General features: G+C 44.5%; 1 protein-coding gene across 2 annotated transcripts in view; it reads left to right on the forward strand.

Moving 5' to 3' along the window:
• Positions 1-24,570, forward strand: part of LOC140404135 (protein unc-79 homolog) — a 347,086-nt gene that overhangs the window by 18,616 nt on the left and 303,900 nt on the right. The window contains exons 3-6 of one of the 2 annotated variants that reach the window (XM_072492555.1): positions 6,693-6,997; positions 15,535-15,705; positions 16,695-16,787; positions 18,426-18,481. In XM_072492555.1, the coding sequence (XP_072348656.1) occupies positions 6,693-6,997; positions 15,535-15,705; positions 16,695-16,787; positions 18,426-18,481 (625 nt within the window). The remainder of the gene's footprint in view (positions 1-6,692; positions 6,998-15,534; positions 15,706-16,694; positions 16,788-18,425; positions 18,482-24,570) is intronic. The other variant, XM_072492562.1, reaches the window with a different exon arrangement.

The following is a 24,570-nucleotide window of genomic DNA, read 5'->3' on the forward strand; positions in this document are numbered from 1 at the left end:
TCCCCTCTCACCACTGCCTTCAGCGCCTCCCAGAGCAATGCTGCCGAGACTTCTCCAGTATCGTTCACCTGCAGGTAATTCTGCATGCATTTCCTCAGCCTCTCACACACCGCCTCGTCCGCGAGTATTCCAACTTCCTGCCTCCATGGTGGGCGCTGAAAGCAGTCCTTACAAACTGTAGGTCTACCCAGTGGGGAGCATGGCCCGATATGGCAATTGCCGAATATTCTGCCCCCACCATTCCGGGCAGCAGGTCCCTACTCACAACAAAGTGGTCAATTCGGGAATACACCTTGTGGACGTGGGAGTAGTACGAGAACTCCCTCACCGTCGGCCGGCTAAATCTCCATGGATCTGCTCCCCCCGTTTGCTCCATGAACCCTCTCAGTTCCTTTGCCATCGCTGGCAACCTGCCCGTTCTTGAACATGACCGGTCCAGGACTGTATTAAAGTCCCCGCCCATGATCAGCTTACGCGAATCCAAGTCGGGGATCTTCCCTAGCATCCTCCTAATAAAATCCACATCGTCCCAATTAGGGGCATACACATTGACCAGGACTACTGTCACCCCTCCGAGCTTACCCCGCACCATAACGAACCTGCCACCCCCATCCATGACTGTGCCCTCCGCCTCAAATTGTACCCTTTTATTAATCAGGATCGCAACCCCCCTCGTCTTAGAATCAAGCCCCGAATGAAAGACCTGACTGACAATTGTCAGATTTCTAAGCTGAAATTCTCTCTCTCCTTTTCTCTTTCCTCCTTTTCTAACTTTGCCATGTCCGGCACCACGGTGGCACAGTGATTAGCACTGCTGCCTCATGGCTCCGAGGTCCCAGGTTCGATCCCAGCTCCGGGTCACTGATCTTGTGGAATTTGCACATTCTTGCCGTGTTTGCATGGATTTCGCCCCCACAACCTAAAGATGTGCAGATTAGATGGATTGGCCACGCTAATTTGCCCCTTAATTGGAAAAAATGAATTGGGCACTCTAAATTTATAAAAAAACAACTTTGCCATGTCCAATTCCCTTTCCTGTCTTTTTTCTTCTCATTCTTTGCTTTTTTCCTCCTGTAATTTCTGCCCGTTCTCTTTTAAATGCTCATTCCCTCTCGTTCAATTTCTCTTTCTATTTCTTCCAGTTCACGTTTTTTCATCAGCAATTGAATTTCAGCCCATTCTTTGAAGAACTCAGTCTCTCGGGTATTCTTTTCAATCCCAAATGCTGTGCTGCACCTTCAATTACGTCTGCTTTCTGTACCCATGCAGCTAATCCAAATTGTAACTTTTCTCCCCGTTTAATTTAGTTTACCTTTTGCAAACCCTCCAAGGTTATATTTTCTACTCCCATACAAGTCTTATCGATTGCCAAATCCATTTTGGGATCACCCACTTTAAAATCTCATACCACTCCTGGTTCAATCTTCTCCTCATTCTTGTTGCCTTTGAATTCACCAATTTCAAGCCAATCAAATAATTATTCTTTTAATAATCCACAAAGGGCTGCCAATTTTGTTACGGGCACAGTTGATGATAAATGCTGGGTTGTTCAAATCCCATAAGGGGAACTTGAAACAACTGCCCTCAACAGTATTTTTGCTATTTTGTATAGTATGAGGAAAGGTTTGAAATCCAGTGAACGATGTTCCAGAATTCATGTGATGATTTTAATAAAATAAATGTTAATTAAGAAATAAAATAAACAACAATAAGCTGCACGGTGGCACAGTGGTTTGCACTGCTGCCTCACAGTGCTGGGAAGCCGGGTTCAATTCCAGCCTTGGGTGACTGGCGTTTGCACTTTCTCCCCGTATCTGTGTGGGTTTCCTCTGGTTGCTCCGGTTTCCTCCCACAGTCCAAAGATGTGCATGTTAGGTAGATTGGCCATGCTAAATTTCCCTTTAGTGTCCAAAGATAAGAGGGTTAGGTGCGGTTATGGGATTATAGGGATAGGACGTGGGATATGAGTGGGCCTACATAGGGAGCTCTTTCAGAGGGTTGGCGCAGACTTGATGGGCTGAATGGCCTTCTTCTCCACTGCAGGTATTCTATGGTTCTTCTATATTCTAAACTAGAAATACCCTTAACCAAGACAAAGGCTAAACATGGTAACGCTAATTTAACCAGTTCCAAACAACTTAAACTTAACTACCTTCCGAGCTAACTCTCCCCAAACCATTCCACAGCACCGTTTAGAGTTTAAAACCTATAAATTTCCAGTAACTATTACCACATGTCTCTTTAGTGTTCCTACTGACATGAACCAGCAGCTTGCTTTTCAAATTAGGCTTTCTTCACAGACGATGCTTGCTGGGGGTTAAACGGCTATTCCTACCGTTGGCCGAGGTCTACAAAACAGCTCCCGACACATGTTATAATATTTCCTTAAATGCGTTTTCCCCTTTTGATCTTTCTCTTATCAGATCTAACTCCTTTCGAACTGCAATTCCCTAGACTTAATTACATTCACCTCTTGATTGTAGATATTTAAAAGCAAAGTAAACTACTTTATGAACCTTTCCACGACACCTCTTTTTCATACCTTGTACCTCTTCCTTTGAATCCTTAACAATTTAGTCAAATCTATTCATGTTCTGTTCTCCTTTGTAACTAACTTACCTTAGGTAAACATCTGTTTGCAGTGTTGCTAAGTTCATCAACAGATCAAATGCACCAGTTACATTTGCAAAGCCATTCTGTCCCTGCCTTAATTATCTCACATATTCCCACAGTTTATAATATATAACCAGAACATTACCAGCCGAAAATATTTTAATTTCTTATATTTCCCTGATATTTTCATGATACTAATATTTTCCTGACACCACATAATATCCTGATTTGGAGCTTACCACTATTTCTCTACCGTCGCTGGGTCAAAATCTGGATCTCCCTTCCTAATAGCACTGTGGTGTACCTACACCAGATGGGCTGCAATGGATTTAGAAGGTGGCTCATTGCAACCTTCTCGGTGTCAATTAGGGATGGACAACAAGTGCTGACTTTGGTCGTGATGCTCACATCCCATGAAAGAAAAAAGTGTGCAAATGAAGTTGGCCAGTGCTGAAAAGGATGGTCTCCCAGCTCTGCGCAAAGACCTGTGCCAAGTTGGTGCTAGACATCTTCATGGTCATTAAATGTTGACCACAGGCATTCTGGTAGTCTTTCTGGTACACCAAGAATTGCAGTGTGCATTCCCATCAGCTTTGTCTGTGGGCTGCCCCATCAGAGTGCATATCTGTGTCCTCTGCAGCACAACCAGATGTGACCTCGCCCTCTGCTGACCAGCACCTGCACGATCGTTGCCATTTGCCCTGGCTGCAGGTCACTCATGCCCAGTGTCTTACTGCATACCAATCCTACCTCTGTCCTCTAAGGTATTGGCAGTCCCAATATCTGAGCTGGTGGTTCCGAATGTGAAATCAAATGAAGATACTGTGCCTTACTCACCTCTACCTTCTTGATGATCCTCTATTGCCTGGTCAGTTTACACTTCTGAAGTATCTGAAAGGAAAAAAGGCCCCAGAGATAAGGTAGTGACACAGGAGGGTGAAAAATGAGAAGTGCATGTTCACACCATCTGTAGCTGGTGAACTATAAGAGAGTGTGGGCTGAGGGGAAGGGGGATGCAAATAGAAGGATTAGGTATGACAATATTATTGATGGTTTCAACTTTTGCTGGCCACAGCCCCACTGATGGATATTACAATAACGGCCGCAGTGTCTCCTCCAAGAAGGTTAGGACATACATGTGCACTTATTCCCCTTTGGTTAAATTCTGTGTCTTCTGTTCTGTACCTTCTTGTCCAGTAAGAGGGAGGGAAGTGTCTCAGTGCTGTTTGGGTGATGTGACTGTCATAGTTGAATAGTTGGCAATGTGTGCAAGCTGCAGATTATAGGTGTCCGGCTTGCAGCAGTATTAAGTGTCTAAGGATGAGCTGAAGTTATGAATGTTTGGTTTGAGTCCTGATTGGTAGAGATTAGTAGGTGAGTTGAGCAGTGGCTGAGACTAGTAGTGCAGTTGGTAGGCTGTGGCATTTGAAGCTGTATTCTCAGGACTTGTTTCCTGGCATTGGCCACCATGGCTAGTTGCTCCCACTGGCCTTTGAAGGGGTTCTTGACTCTCTGTGGATACAGGACATCTTTCCTCCACTAAGACCTCCAGTGTAGCTTTCGAAAAGCTTGGGGCCTGCTTTCTAGCCTATGTAGTGACATTCTCCACTGTTTTCAGATTCAGTTCTGCACGATTGGCAGAACTTCTTCCAGTCAAAATGCACCTCTCCTTTAAGAGATGCAAGCTAGCTTTAAGCAGTATAGGCCAACTTGAAATAAATCTAGCAAGTCACTATTTTGGAATCCTTCTTGATGATGCAACAGTGAAAAGCATGGTCAGCTTTGGATGCATGCAACAATCATTCAAATAAGCAGGCAACCCGAAGTTGATGTCCTGCCAGAGTTACATTGAATGGATGTGGATTTTATCATGCTTTGCGATCCCTGTGCTTGTTTTTAGAGACTTTATAATTTAATCCCAACAGTATTTGTTTTACAGAATTTCTTTATCTCTACTAAGTTAATGAGCAGTTATAAATTTGAGTCATCCAAATCTCAGCTGCTCATGTCTTAACCTGCAGCAAGTCCTATTCCCTTGTAATTCTTATACTTGTTAACTTGCATTGCCTCCTGGCCAAGCAACATCTTGACTTAAAAATTATCTCCCTTGTTTTCAAATCGACCCATATCGCTGTAATATCCCCCAGCCCCACAATCCCCTGAGATATCTGTGCTCTTCTAATGCTGGCATATTGTGCATTGCCAATTATATTTGCACCACCATAGACTGCTGTGCCCTCCGTTGCCTTGGCCCCATGTTCTGAAACTTCCATCTGGTTTAGCACAGTGGGCTAAATAGCTGGCTTGTAATGCAGAACAGGGCAGCAGCGCGGGTTCAATTCCCGTACCAGCCTCCCCGAACAGGCGCCGGAATGTGGCGACTAGGGGCTTTTCACAGTAACTTCATTAAAGCCTACTTGTGACATTAAACGATTATTATTATTATTATCATATACCTTTCTGCCTCTCTACCTCCTATACCTATAAACTTTAAGGCACACCTTAAAACTATTCACATTGGTCATCCATCATAATCTGCCTGGTTCAGTATCAGTCTTTCATTTATTTATTTTATTTTAAAAATAAATTTAGTGTACCCAATTCATTTTTTCCAATTAAGGGGCAATTTAGCATGGCCAATCCACCTACCCTGCACATCCTTTTGGATTGTGGGGGCGAAACCCATGCAAACACAGTGGGAATGTGCAAACTCCACACGAGACAATGACCCAGAGCCGGGATTGAACCTGGGATCTCGGTGCCGTGAGGCAGCAATGCTAACCACTGCACCACCGTGTTGCCCCCAGTCTTTCATTTTTAATGTTGCTGTGAAGCACCTTGGAACATTTCCTCAAGTTAAAGATGCTATATTAATGAATGTTTTTGTTGTAATTGTGGAAGCAAAGCCAGAGTTGGGAAGCACCAGCTTTAATTCCTCCAGTTGGCTACTCAATGAATTGAGTGGTTTTATTTTTCAGTAGAGAATTGAATGGTGTTATTTTCCAGTCGTAAAGGAAAGTAAATTAGTGGATATATTACCATGTATCACTCTCGTGCATCTCCTGTGGGGTGGCTCCAGAGCTGCAGAAAGCTGCTGATGGAAGTAGGTCATTTGCCTGCTTTGTGGCATGGGGTGAGGAGAAATGGATAGAATAACTAAACAAATAGGCTTAGTCAAAGTCACTACAGTTGGCTTATCAGGAGTAGCAATGCTGTTTATGATAGTGGCAGCAGAGAAATTGTTAATTATTAACAGTGACTTTAAATACAGGCGATCATTTTTTGCAGATAAAAAGTGCAGCTGTATGGCTGGTTGAATTTTAATTGTTTGTGTTAATTATAAAAGATAAAATGAATCCATATCATTTTTTTCAGACTAAGTGTATTTTCAAAACCTTTCCTAAAAAATATAGCAGAGTAACCTTTAAGAAGCATTTAGATGAGCACTTGAACCGCCTGAGCATACAAGGCTAGATTGCTGGAAAATGGGATTAGAATAGATAGGTGCTTGATGGCCAACGCAAACACAATGGGCCGAAGGGCCTCTTTTGTGCTGTAAAATGCGACTCTAAATTTACATCTTTTTGCATTAGAGTAAGAATTTAGCATTTAGTTAACAATCTAGTTATGTACATTAGAAAACTTCAACTAAATTTGTCATATTTAATATGATCTTGAACTCTCCTTTTAAAACTAACTAAACCTACTTGCTGGTATTTAAGTTTCTGTTCTCAAACACAATTCCTTCCGCATTCTTGTATTGCCTTTTATTTGATATCCATATAAGGAACTTTACATGGAGGTGGCACCTAAAACATGTCATTATATTTATTTGCTCCTTCTTACCAGATAGCACATAGGATGCAATAATTAAGTAATTTTGATTCCATTCCAAATGTGCATAGTAGAATGTTACTGTAGAATATTCATAACATAATTGATATTATTTATTTTCTGGGTTTGGATCCTATGTGCCCTTTTGATCTGGTATTTTATTATGTTGTCTGTAGTGTCATTTTAATGTAATGTGCTGTTCTTTGTGTCTTTGTTGTCTCTTTTTTTTCTTTGTTCCAAAACAGCATTTTGTCCCGCATAGGGAGGAAGGACAACCAGGATGGCTCCAATTTGACAGTGCCCATGACTATGTGTCTTTTTCCTGTGCCATTCCCACTCACCCCATCCCTAAGACCACAAGTCAGTTCCATCAACCCTACTGTTACTCGCTCCCTCCTTTACAGCGTCCTCCGTGATGCTCCCTCTGAGCGTAGTCAGCAAAGTCGTGATGCACAGCTTTCAGAATATCCTTCTTTGGACTATCAAGGCCTTTATGTGACACTGGTGACCCTGCTTGACCTGGTTCCTTTACTACAACACGGCCAACACGGTAAGCAGTGGTTGCTATTATTAGTGGAAATTTCTCTCAGGAAAGTATCAGTTTGTGCCTCATTTTCTGATATTTGGGCTTTCGTAGCATTTTATACAGCTTTGTTTTAAATATTTCCAATGTTCTATGTTTATACCATTGAAGTCAGGTAGCAAAGTGATTAGTTTTAAAACAAATAAATCTATCCTTTCATGAAGGGATAAAATTACATAAATCAACTTCTGGATGGGTTATGCATTGCTTATCAAGCATGCATGCATTTATATGCGACTGGAAAATGTGAGCATCAAAATATTAAATATTGCAGGGATTTAGAATAATAATTACAAATAAAATTTTCTCTACAGCAGTTAATTCTAGTGAATAGAATCAATCTGTTTCAATGATAGTTTTCATTCTGTTCTGACTTTCAATATTTCTGTTCCTTAATTGAGAAACACTCGGGTAGTATTTGTATAGGATTTACTGACCCTGAATGTGACAGTGTTGGTTGTACCCATACAAAAATACAAGCTTCAAAACACATTGTTTCTTCAAGAGAAACTGTTCCTCAGCCAAGCACTTCAATTTTCCACTTTAATTTGAATTTTTTGTTATAAATTGATTCAATTTGTTATCAAATCATTTATTTAGTTTTTACTTGGGACTACCTTTTTAAAGGCAATTTCCTGCATTGTACATTCCTGTGTCTCATTTTGCTGGCCATATGTGTGTAAATTATGCCTCTGGCACTTTCAAGCCAGGGTGGATGGAAGTATTCTTCAGTGAATATTCTTTTGTTGTTCCTGCATTCCTCCCTTTGGGGAATTATGTGACCTTTGCTTGGTATCTGATGCCATCGTGATGACTGATATCAATAACTCTCCATATTGGAGATTGCTAGCACTAGCTCCAGTCCAACCAGTCCTTATTGCAGAAACACACCGTTATTGTCGCCAGCCAGGAAGAACTTTGATGACTGTGGCCATGCCAGCTGTTATTTATTTTTAATATGCTAAAATCAATGGTAGTTCAAGGCATCACGGCGAGACTCTTTCCCAAATTGGATGGAGAACGTTTTCTTCACTTCTGATTGAAATGCTAATAGTTTTACAGTAGAGCATTTGAACTAGAGAATCATTTTGAAAGAAAGAAGACATTTCAGAAGGATGCTCGGCATTGAATTAATGACTTTATAATGAAGGCATTTAGCTCTGCGGATTTCTGTGCCTCAAGTCTTCAATGTAATTTCTGACAGCAATTTAATTCAACCAGTATCCAACTGAGGGGTGATACCTTGTTCTTGTGAGAAGCCGCAGTTAGCTATCCTTGAATGAAAAGTCCTAAAATTTGTTCAATATGTGCTTGCCAGATTTGCATGTCACTCAGTGTTATGATTTCAACCCGATGGCTTTTAAATTCTTTTGATAAAATAATAATCATAGAATCCCTACAGTTCAGAAGGAGGCCATTCAGCCCATCGAGTCTGCACCGACCCTCTGAAAATGGGGAGAATGTGCAAACTCCACACTGATAATCACCCAAGGATGGAATCGAACCCGGGTTCCTGGTGTTGTGAGGCAGCAGTGCTAACCACTAATCCACCATGTTGCCCTTAATATCAGTGCTAGTTTTTCTTTTTAAAAAAATATATTTTATTCAAGATTTTTTGCCCCCCCCCCCCCCCGCCCCCCCCCCCCCGGGTTGCTGCTGTTGTCTTTCTTTCTTTTTCATTCCCTCTATCGTTCTGTGAGGTAGTTGACGAACGGTTGCCACCGCCTGGTGAACCCTTGAGCCGAACCCCTTAATACGAACTTGATCCGTTCTAACTTTATAAACCCTGCCATGTCGTTTATCCAGGTCTCCACGCCCGGGGGTTTGGCTTCCTTCCACATAAGCAATATCCTGCGCCGGGCTACTAGGGACGCAAAGGCCAAAACATCAGCCTCTCTTGCCTCCTGCACTCCCGGCTCTTCTGCAACCCCGAATATAGCCAACCCCCAGCTTGGCTCGACCCGGACCCCCACCACCTTCGAAAGCACCTTCGCCACCCCCACCCAGAACCCCTGTAATGCCGGACATGACCAGAACATGTGGGTGTGATTCGCTGGGCTTCTCGAGCATCTCCCACACCTATCCTCTACCCCGAAAAATTTACTGAGCCGTCCTCCAGTCATATGCGCCCTGTGTAGAACCTTGAATTGTATCAGGCTTAGCCTGGCACACGAGGACGACGAGTTTACCCTACGTAGGGCATCAGCCCACAGCCCCTCCTCAATCTCCTCCCCCAGCTCTTCTTCCCATTTCCCTTTCAGCTCATCTACCATGATCTCCCCCTCGTCCCTCATTTCCCTGTATATGTCCAACACCCTGCGTCAGGAGCTGCGGGAATTCCCTCACCTGTTGCCACGCAAAAGCCCTCAGTTGCATATACCGAAATGCATTCCCTTGGGGCAACCCATATTTTTCCGTCAGCGCTCCCAGACTCACATACGTCCCATCTACGAACAGATCTCTCAATTGTACTACCCCAGTTCTTTGCCATGCTCCAAATCCCCCATCCATTCTCCCCGGAACAAACCTATGGTTATTTCTTATCGGGGACCGCACCGAGGCTCCCGTCTTTCCCCCATGCCGTCTCCACTGCCCCCAAATTTTTAATGTTGCCACCACCACCGGGCTTGTAGTGTATTTCTTCGGTGAGAACGGCAACGGTGCCGTCACCATTGCTTGTAAGCTGGTCCCCTTGCAGGACGCCCTCTCCAATCTCTTCCACGCCGCTCCCTCCCGTTCTCCCATCCACTTACACACCATTGAAATATTGGCGGCCCAGTAATAATCATTTAGGCTCGGTAGTGCCAACCCCCCCCTATCCCTACTACGCTGCAAGAACCCCCTCCTCACTCTCGGGGTCTTCCCGGCCCACACAAAACTCATAATGCTTTTCTCAATTCTCTTAAAAAAAGCCTTCGTGACCATCACCGGGAGGCACTGAAACACAAAGAAGAATCTCGGGAGAACCACCATTTTAACCGCTTGCACCCTACCCGCCAGTGACAGGGACACCATGTCCCATCTCTTGAAGTCCTCCTCCACCTGTTCCACCAATCGTGTTAAATTAAGCCGGTGCAAGGTTTCCCAATTCTTGGCTATCTGAATCCCCAAGTATCGGAAGTCTCTTGTTACCTTCCTCAGCGGTAAATCCTCTATTTCCCTGCTCTGCTCCCCCGGATGCACCACAAACAACTCACTTTTTCCCATGTTCAATTTATACCCCGAAAAATCCCCAAACTCCCCAAGTATCCGCATTATCTCTGGCATCCCCTCCACCGGGTCCGCCGCATACAACAACAAATCATCCGCATATCATCCGGTGTTCTTCTCCTCCCCTAAACACGCTCCTCCACTTCCTGGAACCCCTCAGTGCCATGGCCAGGGGCTCAATCGCCAGTGCAAACAATAACGGAGACAGGGGACATCCCTGCCTCGTCCCTCTGTAAAGCCGGAAATAATGAGACCCCCGTCCATTCGTAACCACACTCGCCATCGGTGCCCTATACAGCAGCTGTACCCATCCAATATATCCATCTCCGAAGCCAAATCTCCTCAGCACCTCCCACAGATGATCCCACTCCACTCTATCAAATGCTTTCTCGGCATCCATCGCCACCACTATCTCCGCTTCCCCCTCTGGCGGGGGCATCATCATTACCCCTAGCAACCTCCGTATGTTCATGTTCAGCTGTCTCCCCTTCACAAACCCAGTTTGGTCCTCATGTACCACCCCCGGGACACAGTCCTCTATCCTCGTCGCCATTACCTTGGCCAGAATCTTAGCATCCACATTTAAAAGAGAAATGGGCCTATAGGACCCGCATTGCAGCGGGTCTTTTTCCTTCTTTAGGAGGAGCGATATCTTTGCCTCTGACATAGTCGGGGGCAACTGCCCCCTTTCCCTAGCCTCATTAAAGGTTCTCGTCAGAAGCGGGGCCAGCAAGTCCATATACTTCCTATAAAATTCCACCGGGAATCCGTCTGGTCCCGGGGCCTTCCCCGCCTGCATGCTCCCAATCCCTTTCACTACCTCCTCCATCTCAATCTGTGCTCCCATTCCCGCCCTCTCCTCCTCCTCCACCTTAGGGAATTCCATCTGATCCAGAAAGCACATCATTCTCTCCTTCCCTTCCGGGGGCTGAGCTTTATATAATCTTTCGTAGAGTACCTTGAACACCCCATTCACTCTCTCCGCTCCCCGCTCCATCTCTCCCTCCTCGTCTCTCACCCCCCCTATCTCCCTCGCTGCTCCCCTCTTCCTCAGTTGATGGGCCAGCAACCGGCTCGCCTTCTCCCCATATTCATACTGTACACCTTGTGCCTTCCTCCATTGTGCCTCTGCATTACCCATAGTCAACAAGTCAAATTCTACATGTAGCCTTTGCCTTTCCCTGTACAGTCCCTCCTCCGGTGCCTCCGCATATTGTCTGTCCACCCTCAAAGGTTCTTTCAGCAACCGCTCCCTTTCCCTACCCTCCTGCTTTCCTTTATGTGCCCTAATAGATATCAGCTCCCCTCTAACCACTGCCTTCAACGCCTCCCAGACCACTCCCACCTGAACCTCCCCATTGTCATTAAGCTCCAAGTACCTTTCAATACACCCCCTCACCCTTAAACATACCCCCTCATCTGCCAATAGTCCCATGTCCATTCTCCAGGGTGGACACTGTTCTTTTTCCTCCCCTATCTCCAGGTCCACCCAATGTGGAGCGTGGTCCAAGATAGCTATTGCCGTGTACTCCGTCCCTGTCACCTTCGGGATCAGCGCCCTTCCCAATACAAAAAAGTCTATCCATGGATATACTTTATGGACATAGGAGAAAAACGAGAACTCCTTACTCCTAGGCCTGCTAAATCTCCAGGGGTCTACTCCTCCCATCTGCTCCATAAAGTCCTTGAGCACCCTAGCTGCAGCCGGCCTCCTCCCGGTCCTGGACCTCGATCTGTCCAGCCCTGGGTCCAGCACCGTATTAAAGTCTCCCCCCATTACCAACTTTCCCGCCTCTAGGTCCGGGATACGTCCCAACATTCGCCTCATAAAATTGGCATCATCCCAGTTCGGGGCATATACGTTCACTAGAACCACCGCCTCCCCTTGCAATCTGCCACTCACCATCACGTATCTGCCCCCACTATCCGCCACTATGGTCTTTGCCTCAAACAGTACCCGTTTCCCCACTAATATAGCCACCCCCCTGTTCTTTGCGTCTAACCCCGAATGAAACACCTGCCCCACCCATCCTTTGCGTAGTCTGACCTGGTCTATCAGTTTCAAATGCGTCTCCTGCAACATAACCACATCTGCCTTTAATTTCTTTAGGTGTGCGAGTACCCGTGCCCTTTTAATCGGCCCGTGCAGCCCTCTCACGTTCCACGTGATCAGCCGGGTTTGGGGGCTCTTTACCCCCCCACCTTGTCGACTAGCCATCCCCTTTTTAAATCCAGCTCCTCACCCGATTCCCACGTAGCCGTATCTCCCCCCGACGGCGCCCTCCCGCCTCGACCACCCCACCTCGTACCAGCTCCCCCTTCTTCCCAGCAGCAGCAACCCAGGTAATCTCCCCCCCCCCCCCCCCCCGCTAGATCCTCTTCTAGCGTAATTGCACCCCCCATGTTGCTCCCAGAAGTCAGCAAACTCTGGCTGACCTCGGCTTCCCCCCGTGACCTCGGCCCCCACTGTGCGAGGCCCCCTCCTTCCTGCTTCCCTGTTCCCGCCATGATTACCATAGCGCGGGAACAAAGCCCGCGTTTCCCACTTGGACCCACCCCTAATGGCCGGCGCCCACAATTCCTCATCATTCCCTCCCTCCTCCTCTCCCCCCCCCCCCCCCCCCCCCCCCCCCCCCCCCCCCCCCCCCCCCCCCCCCCCCCCCCCCCACACACACACACGACATGGGGAAGAGAGAAAAGTTACAGGGTCGCGAGATTAACAGCTTGAGAGATCATCCCTTCCCCCTTTTTCCCCCCCTTCACCCCATGTAATCACACCACCACTTTGTCCCAAACGTTCTTTTTCTGGCGCGCCTATTCCAGCTGCTCCTCCACAATAAATGCCCATGCCTCTTCTGCCGTCTCAAAGTAGTGGCGCTTCCCTTGGTGTGTGACCCACAGTCTTGCCGGTTGCAGCATTCCAAATTTGACCTTCCTTTTGTGAAGCACCGCCTTGGCCCGATTGAAACTCGCCCTCCTTCTCGCCACCTCCGCACTCCAATCTTGATATACGCGGATCACCGCGTTCTCCCACCTACTGTTCCGAGTTTTCTTCGCCCATCTGAGGACCATCTCTCTGTCATTATATCGGAGAAATCTCACCACTATGGCTCGAGGTATTTCTCCAGCCCTCGGTCTTCGCGTCATAACTCGATAAGCTCCCTCCACCTCCAATGGGCCCGTCGGGGCCTCCGATCCCATTAACGAGTGAAGCATCGTGCTCACATATGCCCCGACGTCCGCCCCCTCCGCACCTTCGGGAAGACCAAGAATCCTTAAATTCTTCCTCCTCGCATTATTCTCCAACACCTCCAGCCTTTCCACACACCTTTTGTGGTGTGCCTCGTGCATCTCTGTCTTCACCACCAGGCCCTGTATTTCGTCTTCATTATCAGCGACCTTTGCCTTCACGACCCGAAGCTCCTGCTCCTGGGTCTTTTGTTCCTCCTTTAGCCCTTCAATCGCCTGTAATATTGGGGCCAGCAGCTCCTTCTTCATCTCCTTTTTAAGTTCTTCCACACAGCGCCGCAGGAACTCTTGTTGGTCAGGGCCCCATACTAGACTGCCACCTTCCGACGCCATCTTGCTTTGTGCTTGCTTTCCTTGCCGCTGCTCTAGAGGATCCTCCGCAATCCGGCCACTTTCCTCTCCTTTTTCCATCTGTGTCCAGGGGGAATTCCCTTCTGGTTTACCGCACAGTGTTTTTAGCCGGGAGCTGCTGAAACGTGCGACTTAGCTGGTCATCGCCGCACCCGGAAGTCCAGTGCTAGTTTTTCAACTGGAGTTATTTATTTGAATCGTATTTTGATTAAAGTGTTTGCATTGCTTCGGGTTCTTTTTATGTTTTGGTACCAAAGATACATGCATATAGACAGTTGTGAGACAGTCATAGAAGACAGTTGACACAGAAAATTGAAGTTTGAGAGGAGATTTTAAAGAGATAATCAAAGCCACAAAGGGTTTGCATAGAGTTGGTTGAGAGACACTGTTGCCTTTGGCGGAAAGATACCATTTAAACTGACTGGCAAAAAACCCAAAGATGACGACATGAGGAAAAACCTTTTTACATAGTGAGTGGTTCGGATCTGCAATTCCCTGTATGGGATTGTGGTGGAGACTTTAGAAAGTGAGTTGGATAATTACTTGAGAAGAGAAATTTGCAGGGCTATGGAGAAAGGGCGGGGGTGATATGGCTGGGTGAGTTACTCCTGCTGAGAGCTAGAGTGGACACAGTGGGCAGAATGGATTACTTCTGTGCTGCAAACATTCTATGATTTTATATGATTGAAACCTTGAGACAGACTTTGCTATAGGAACCACTATTTGCCGGACTTGCCCATAGACTTTCCAAGGCATGTTGCTGTCTGCGGGACAGCCAAACAGCGTGCCACCCACTCCAGGGCACTTAGGACAATTGTGAACAGGAAAAACAGCTGTAAATAAGATTCAATAATTGTTCATAACAGTGCTGATCCTGAAACAGGCAGTGTCTGTTATGCTAGTTAATTAAATGTGAAATCAGGCACAGAATGAAAAATAAAGTAAAATTGAATGAAGAGAAGAGATAAAAGAGAATGAAGAAATTAACAAAAAAATGGAACTTCTCATTTGTAGGAGTTAATTTTCAATACCAGAGAGGTTAATTAGTAGTAATTAAGACTTATCACATTGTTAAAAGATTTGCTGGTAGAGTTAGGCCAGAATGAACAGGCTCTAAATTTCTATGGTGAGTTCAGTCTGTATCTGTAACATTAGTATAGGAATGTAATGCTGTTCAGTACATTTTAATGTGGAGCTAGAAGGCGAGATGCTAGATGAGCAACTTCACTTGCACACTTACTTCCTAATGGACACTTTTAACTGTGCTTCTTTGCTTGCCGTCCTGATTTTTAAATAAATAATGGTGAGTGTTAGTAACCTAACCATTTTTTTTTTAGCAAAGTTTGAGCTAATGCTTCACTCAGTGAATTTGCACCTGTCACACAAATATTTGACTCTACCAAATCCATTAATTTAATCAATTACGTGGAATTCCTAACCAAAGAGCATGTTTCCATGCTTTAAATACAATTTTTTCCCCATTATGCTGTGCAGCAGTTTCTCTCTGTCTAACTTAGAGGATCACACCTTGAGCTATGAAACATTTTGAGATGGAAATAGTTGCATTCGAGGGATTAAATAGATTAAGATACCAATGCATAATCGCAAATTAATTCTAATCGAAACTTGAATTTGTCCCCCCCTGACAATTAAGATTGTTTTGTACTTAATTTTGTTTATTTTCTTTTAAACAGACTTGGGACAATCCATATTTTATACTACAACATGCTTGCTACCGTTCCTCAATGATGACATTCTGAGTACTTTACCTTACACCATGATTTCCACCTTAGCAACATTTCCTCCATTTCTTCACAAGGATATCATTGAATATCTGAGCACATCTTTCCTCCCAATGGCAATATGTAAGTTTTTTTTTTCAGTGCCTGAGAAACAAATATTTGCTAAGTTACACTATCTTTTTCTTCCTCTTTGCTTCTATGTATCTGTGTGGTTTTCTTGGTGTTAACACTTTGCTACTTTTTCTTTGTGTCAGTGGCAAAATGGAAAGAGAGCCTGCTACAGGTGGAGCGTGTTAACGTTTATGAATATCTTTTCTTACTCTATTCTGTTTCAGTGTGATGAATGGCATTTCCAGTGTACTTTTAATGTATTTTGCTGACTTCGCTTTTTTTTATCTAACCAGTTCATTTCCGGTAGCATTGCTTGTGGATGGGTAGCAGGAGGCTAGACTTGGGCTGATAGAGAACATGGGACAAGTTGGGCGGGGAGAGAGAGTGGGGAGAAGATTGCTGGGTCTGAGATAGAGTAGGAAAACTGGAGCTTGGACCGAGGAAACAGGCAACAATATCGATTGATTCATTTTACAATACAGAAATGGGAGCAGAAATAACTAATTTCTGCAAGTTAAATTTAATTTTAAACCTAAAATGTGCAACATGCAAGAAATAGCATGCTTCTCCACATCAACTCATTGCACTTTGAACTATCGAGGCACGTTTAAGCAATAGCAGTTCTTTATCTTTTCTGAAAAGTTATTGCAGCATTCTGCTGGTGAGCATCTGGAGCAAAAGTCTACACTAATTTAGAGAATAATTCATGCATTTATTCCTTTTCGGATTAATTACTCCTATTTCCTTTCACCATTATTGATACATACACAGGTGGAGATGTTGGAACTTGAAGAGAATTACGTGATAGGTGCTAAGACAAGTACTGGGGCTCGGAGTAATCAGAGATATAGTAGCCCAGGGCAGGAGGGTATGGGGTCGCTAAGGCTTGGGGCTGTAGAATGAGATTGGACAATCCTGACTCTCAGTTTTTGTAAACAAATATAGAGATGATAACTCGCGTTTCAATTGAAAGTCTGATGCTTATCAAATGTTTTCTCTAGTGGGTTCATCTAAGCGAGAAGGTGTTCCACCTTATGTGAATTATTCTGCATCTTCAATGCTGATGATTGCTATGCAGTATACGACAAATCCAGGCAAGTGCAAAATATCCTTTAGGTAAATATGGGGCACACAATTTTAGAAACGGTTTTAGTAATTGAGAATGGTATTTACAGTATAGCTAATGTAAATTTGGAGATAAAGTTTGACCTTTGGGATTTCCTCCATTGTAGTTCATTGACCGTCTCATAAAATATTACCATAGTACTAGTGCCAGAATATAGTCAAGGCCCAAACTTTTTGCATTATCCATAGCCTTCATCTGTTTCTTGATATCACATGGAGTGAATCGATTTGGCTGAAGACTGACACTTGTGATGCTGAAGACTTTAAGAGGTGGCCGAGATGGAACACCACTCACACTTCTGGCTGCTGTTGCCACAAATAGTTTCTGTTTTGACCCTGTTAGGCCTAATTCCTTGTATTGAAATTAAAAATCATTACACACTGTAATCTTAAGAAAGGCATGGATGTCTAGGGCCTGTCTTTAACTCTGTCTAAATAAATGGGTTTTCAGTGAGTTAAAATCTCGCCCACTATTATTTCCAGGTTCAGGGATCTCAATATTGTCTCTTTTAGACCTGCCCTTCCTCTGCGTAGAGTTCACAACCTGTTATTCTCTTACTGAGTTTTAATATCACTTACTGATGTTGATATAATGTTGATCCTTCTAACATGGATTTAACAAAATGATCTCCAGAACTAGTGCACAGACAAACTGAAAACAGTTGAATATGCCTGCTGGTGCCTTCACCCACGTACTTCAGGAGAGCATTGTTTTTTTAGATTTTTATTCTTACAGGAGGCACATTTACAACTATTGGGCAGTAGTTGTAGTATTTCATAGTCAAGTAAAAAAACATTGCTGCATGTTTCATGAATACCTCCTTTATATGGAATTAAATAGATTCACAGCATGGAAACAGGCCATTGAACCCAAATGGTCTGTGCCAGTGTTTGTGCTTCCCATAAACCTCCTCCCACATTAATTTATCTCGCCCAATTACAGTATTCCTTTTGGCCTCATGTACTCACCTTGCTTCTCTTTAAATGCATCCGTGCTATTTGCCTCAACCACTCCACACTCCATGTCATTGAGAGTTCCGTTATTTGATAAAGATGTTTCCCATGAATTATTGTTGGATTTGTTAGTGATTGTCGTATATTTATGACCTCCAGTTGTTGTGGTTTCACAATTATTAAATTATTTCTACTCTCAGTGAGAACATTCTTTTACTTCTCTCAGCAAACTCATCCATAATATTCTTACAGGCTTGATCAACTTCATTGTGAGATTACATTTTGAAACATTTCTCAACACGGTCAATAATAGCTTACTGGCAAACAAATTGTTTTAAATAAACATGGAATAATTTTCACACAGGCACGAATTAGTATGTATAGGTCTTTGTCACCATTCAAAAGCAATCAATACTTAAGAGAAAATGCCTTTGGGAGCTCACAAACTGGTATTGCTAACACAATCTTTTGTAAATAATACCAATTAAGTAGTTAGAATTAACTTCATGTCTAGAATTAATGTAATGATTTTAAATATACACAGGTCAACTTATGTTATTGTTAATTTAACTGCTCAATTTTAATGAAATTTTTGATAAGCTGATATGAAATGGTGGATTCAATAAAGCCTTGTTTAAAACTGTTTTCCATAGTGTACCATTGCCAACTATTGGAAAGCCTTATGAAGTACAAGCAAGAAGTCTGGAAAGTGAGTAATTATACAACAGCTCTCATAATTGTTTTCTGTGACAGGCATGCCAAGTGAAGAAAAAATATAAATAGGTTTTGTTTTAAATGATTACTCATTTGTTGCAATATATTTTAAGTTGTTTAATTGTTTCACAAATCACAGTCACCAGTCCAAGTAATAAACTTAAATATATTTCCTATTTTCAACAATTTGCATCTGGAATTCTTCCTTGGTGCGATGGAAATAATGTTTATGGGAGGAATCTATTTAGTTTCACAGCTTCAAGCTGCCAAACGCAGAGCACTTGCTTCAATACTCTGTTTCTCTTGCTGTGAAAAGGGAGAGGGGAGCAGGTTGTTCTCTCGTTCACTGACTTGCCTTTGGGCAGATGACGCAAGGGCTTGTATGAAAAAATACATAATGAAGCTTGGATTTTGTGTGTTATTAAATTAGTGGCCACTTGTCCTCAGTGTGACACTAACCCAAATGGAGTTCAATTTGTTCAAGAAAGCAAGTATTTATGGGAGGTCATAGGTTTTAAGCTTTGTTACTGGCTAACGGTCCATCTTTCCTTCATTATTGATTCCAACATGATTGCCAGATCAAAAGGTTGGCTCTGGATTGACTTGTAACTTAGCTAATGAAATAAAATGCTGCTTGTTGCTATGGGGAAGGGAAATAGGGCAGATGGCATTTTTATTGTATTTTAATGCAGGGAATAGCAGCACCGCCAAAATGGAAAACTCAGATCTTTGTCAAATTTTAAATTTTAAATAACATTGCCACTTTAGCAATGTTATTGGTTGCTTGGCTTTTAAACAATTTATGTTACCTGCTTAAAGCTAGCCAGGCTAAAGGAACAGCTGTAGATGATGAGACAGGCAACCTCTGTCTAAATTAGATTTCAAAATCAGGCATGGAAATTGTGAAGCACAATTAAGATGGCCACATGCCAATTTCATGCTCCCTGCTCAATTGAATGATTACTGTGAGTAACACGCGCTAAATGTGCTGTTTTCTGACTATGCATCTGTAGGGAACCCAAAATCATTAGTTGATGGTCTGCTTAAGGCTAGCCTTCAACTCCTGTCGTTGGAGCAGTGCTGACAGTTGTGCAGGAACTTTGATCTAGGAAATGGCGAAGACTAAAGGACTCCCAAGATTTTTGGACATAACACAGGAGGCATTGATGGAGGAGGAGAAAGGAGAGGTGCCTTGTATCAATGGGGAAGGAGACCTCCAGGCACACTCTCCAAAGATACTCTGAGCAATTAGCAGTGGATGTCAGTATCAAGAGTTAAGTCCCAAGGACCCGGATACTGTGCCACAATTATTTACTGTTACGTCCCAAGAACCTGGATACTGTGGCCACACATGAGGGCAAAGGTCAATGAATGCATCGTCAAATACCGTATCATAGAACATAGAAAATACAGCACAGAACAGGCCCTTCGGCCCACGATGTTGTGCCGAACCTTTGTCCTAGATTAATCATAGATTATCATTGAATTTACAGTGCAGAAGGAGGCCATTCGGCCCTTTGAGTCTGCACCGGCTCTTGGAAAGAGCACCCTACCCAAACTCAACACCTCCACCCAACACCAAGGGCAATTTGGACATTAAGGGCAATTTATCATTGGCCAATTCACCTAACCCGCACATCTTTGGACTGTGGGAGGAAACCGGAGCACCCGGAGGAAACCCACGCAGACACGGGGAGGACGTGCAGACTCCGCACAGACAGTGACCCAAGCCGGAATCGAACCTGGGACCCTGGAGCTGTGAAGCAATTGTGCTATCCACAATGCTACCGTGCTGCCCTTGAGAACAAATAAATCTACACTATATCATTTTACCATAATCCATGTACCTATCCAATAGCTGCTTGAAGGTCCCTAATGTTTCCGACTCAACTACTTCCACAGGCAGTGCATTCCATGCCCCCACTACTCTCTGGGTAAAGAACCTACCTCTGATATCCCTCCTATATCTTCCACCTTTCACCTTAAATTTATGTCCCCTTGTAATGGTTTGTTCCACCCGGGGAAAAAGTCTCTGACTGTCTACTCTATCTATTCCTCTGATCATCTTATAAACCTCTATCAAGTCGCCCCTCATCCTTCTCCGTTCTAATGAGAAAAGGCCTAGCACTCTTAACCTTTCCTCGTAAGACCTACTCTCCATTCCAGGCAACATCCTGGTAAATCTTCTTTGCACCTTTTCCAAAGTTTCCACATCCTTCCTAAAATGAGGCGACCAGAACTGTACACAGTACTCCAAATGTGGCCTTACCAAAGTTTTGTACAGCTGCATCATCACCTCACGGCTCTTAAATTCAATCCCTCTGTTAATGAACGCGAGCACACCATAGGCCTTCTTCACAGCTCTATCCACTTGAGTGGCAACTTTCAAAGATGTATGAACATAGACCCCAAGATCTCTCTGCTCCTCCACATTGCCACAAACTCTACCGTTAACCCTGTATTCCGCATTCATATTTGTCCTTCCAAAATGGACAACCTCACACTTTTCAGGGTTAAACTCCATCTGCCACTTCTCAGCCCAGCTCTGCATCCTATCTATGTCTCTTTGCAGCCGACAACAGCCCTCCTTACTATCCACAACTCCACCAATCTTCGTATCGTCTGCAAATTTACTGACCCACCCTTCAACTCCCTCATCCAAGTCATTAATGAAAATCACAAACAGCAGAGGACCCAGAACTGATCCTTGCGGTACGCCACTGGTAACTGGGATCCAGGCTGAATATTTGCCACTCCATGCCCCCACCACTCTCTGACTTCTATCGGTTAGCCAGTTCGTTATCCAACTGGCCAAATTTCCCACTATCCCATGCCTCCTTACTTTCTGCATAAGCCTACCATGGGGAACTTTATCAAATACCTTACTAAAATCCATGTACACTACATCCACTGCTTGAACTTCATCCACATGCTTGGTCACCTCCTCAAAGAATTCAATAAGATTTGTAAGGCAAGACCTACCCCTCACAAATCCGTGCTGACTATCCCTAATCAAGCAGTGTCTTTCCAGATGCTCAGAAATTCTATCCTTCAGTACCCTTTCCATTACTTTGCCTACCACCGAAGTAAGACTAACTGGCCTGTAATTCCCAGGGTTATCCCTAGTCCCTTTTTTGAACAGGGGCACGACATTCGCCACTCTCCAATCCCCTGGTACCACCCCTGTTGACAGTGAGGATGAAAAGATCATTGCCAACGGCTCTGCAATTTCATCTCTTGCTTCCCATAGAATCCTTGGATATACCCCGTCAGGCCCGGGGGACTTGTCTATCCTCAAGTTTTTCAAAATGCCCAACACATCTTCCTTCCTAACAAGTATTTCCTCGAACTTACCAATCTGTTTCACACTGTCCTCTCCAACAATATCGCCCCTCTCATTTGTAAATACAGAAGAAAAGTACTCGTTCAAGACCTCTCCTATCTCTTCAGACTCAATACACAATCTCCCGCTACTGTCCTTGATCGGACCTACCCTCGCTCTAGTCATTCTCTCATTTCTCACATGTGTAAAAGGCCTTGGGGTTTTCCTTGATCCTACTCGCCAAAGATTGTTCATGCCCTCTCTTAGCTCTCCTAATCCCTTTCTTCAGTTCCCTCCTGGCTATCTTGTATCCCTCCAATGCCCTGTCTGAACCTTGTTTCCTCAGCCTTACATAAGTCCTATCAACTGCGTCAGTAACCTCTGCCACTTCTCAATTCATTTCACTCCATCATTCACCTACCAAAAATATAAATCAGGACTTTCATCTCATATTCATAGACTTTGCCTCACCCATCACAACCGCCAAACAGTACGTAATTTAAGGGGTCCAGCTGGTCCTTCTGCATGTCCTTATACCCATGGAGGTGATGATGTTTGTCATTATTAGGATATCCCATGATGATAGTGTAGCCACCTGGGTTGGCCACTTCCCGACTTAAAATGGGGAACCGCAAAGACTAAAGGGAAATTCAGTCAACACAGGCAAAAACGAGCAAGTGCAGAAATCCTGTGCATTGGAACTTGCAAAAACCAGACAGCACTGAAACCAGCAGCCATCTGTATAGTAATGAGCGATTCCAAGGCACAATTGCAACACTTAAGGTGAATAAAGCCAAGCCAGACTCCTAGGCACCAGCAGGAGCCAAGACAAAGGAAGGCCAACGGATATTTAGGGACCGCCCAGCGATCAGGGAACAACTCCAGCATTGGAGACATCGGTCCGCCCCGAAGGGCGGGAAGCCCCTGGGGACTATAAAGTAAAGCCCATAAGTTCAAATCGGTCTTCTCGGCAGGGTCACTCAACAACGCGAATCAACCCCTGAGAGTTAACTGCCCAGTTGCCGCACCAACCAAGTAAGTCTCCAGTCAACGCTCGCTACGAGGTAGGCGCTCCTAGCTACAAGTCCATACCAGCTTTTGAATCCTGAGGACTCAGGACCTGAACGAAAGGCCATTTGTTCCCCTGACCTGGTGGGCCAATTCCGAAGCTAAGTATAGACCTTTTAGTGATAGAAATAGTCTAGAAAGTAGAGTTATATGCATAAGTAGTGACTTACTGTATATAATAAATGTGTTTTGATTTGAATCTTACTAATTCGTGTGTTGAGTTATTGATCAGTACTTGAACTTGAACCTCGTGGCGGTATAAAGATAGCTGGCGACTCTAGAGCAAAGGTTAAACAAACAGAGCAAATTACGAATTAAGAACCAACCAAAAGTTAGCAGCATATTACTGGCGACTCTGGTGGGACACGAACCCGCAACCTTTGAATTAGAAGTCCAATTGAAAACAGAAAAACCACAAGTGTTCAAGCAGTTCTGATCAATCCTCATAATTCGGAAGTGTGTTAATGCATGCGTAACTAACAGGGCTATGAGGTAAAACTGATAGATTTTTGTTGCGAAAAACTGTCGGGAGTTTGTATTCCGGAAAATAGCGAAAGCCGTACCCGTAATTACAGCACCGCCTTAATATTTTAAGAGAGTATTTAGAGAGGAAAGATGGCAATGCGGGCAATGCAACGCCTCATGAACCCTGAAGAATTCGTGGTCGCAGCAACCAGCAGTAGAGTAGGTCAGTGTCCCGATTGGGAAGAGGAAATCGGGAAATACCTCAAAGGGAAAGGATGGCCCCTTTGGAGTGAATTCTGTGAGAATAAGGAAACTGGACCCGGGAGTATAGGACATACTTGGTGGGAGAACCTGTCAGAGATTCATAAGAAAAGCTTAGGGAAAGCTCGCAAGCCGATGGCAATCGTGTCCTGTCTGGCACAAGTGCGAGGCACAGAGGAGGTCGTTCGGACGCTCCGTAAAGAGATAGAAGGAATACATTGAATGAGCAAGGTCGATGTAAGTGAGGTTGAGAAAGAGAACATAGAGTTAAGAAGGAAGTTAGCAGCAAAGGACGGAGAGGTGGATGATGCCAAGTAGGCACACCAGTCTTGTCTGGCGCACCTAAGCAGCTTCCAGACACAGTACAAAAAGGCCTATCAGGACACCCAACGTGCAGTCCTGGTAAGAGAGGAAACAGAGAAACAGGTAGAGGCGTTGCAAAGGCAGTGTAGCGACCTGAAAGCAGCATTACGAGCACTCCATGCTACCACCACGGAGCACAGACAAAGCTCATTAGATCACGCAAAGTGCCGGGAGCAGATTGCAGAACTGTAGTCTTTGCTTTCAGTTCAGAATGGATTCCACAGCACCTTTGGATCCCAGTTAGATGCAGAAGACGGCCCGGATTGGGAAGAATTAAATGAGACCGCGCATAGATATGTTCAGGGAACATGTGCGCAAGGAAAGCCCCAGAAGAGAAAAGCGCCCCAATCCCCCACATCGCAGATAGTTCAGGCACCAATGAATCCAGTAACCACCCACCGCACAGTCACATCGGACGGAGATACAGAATTTGTTTATACCACCCCCTTAACCGTGACCCAATTACGGGACGCGTACGAGAAAATCACACCGTTCCTCCCCACCTCAGACCCCCACCATTTCTTTGCCAGAGTAAAGCAGCAGGCGACCATGTACAGCCTGGACGAGCGTGAGCAAGTGAAGCTCACAGTTTTGAGTTTAGACCC

Source organism: Scyliorhinus torazame, chromosome 2 (genome assembly GCF_047496885.1).
Source record: "Scyliorhinus torazame isolate Kashiwa2021f chromosome 2, sScyTor2.1, whole genome shotgun sequence".
Classification (NCBI taxonomy): Eukaryota; Metazoa; Chordata; class Chondrichthyes; order Carcharhiniformes; family Scyliorhinidae; genus Scyliorhinus; species Scyliorhinus torazame.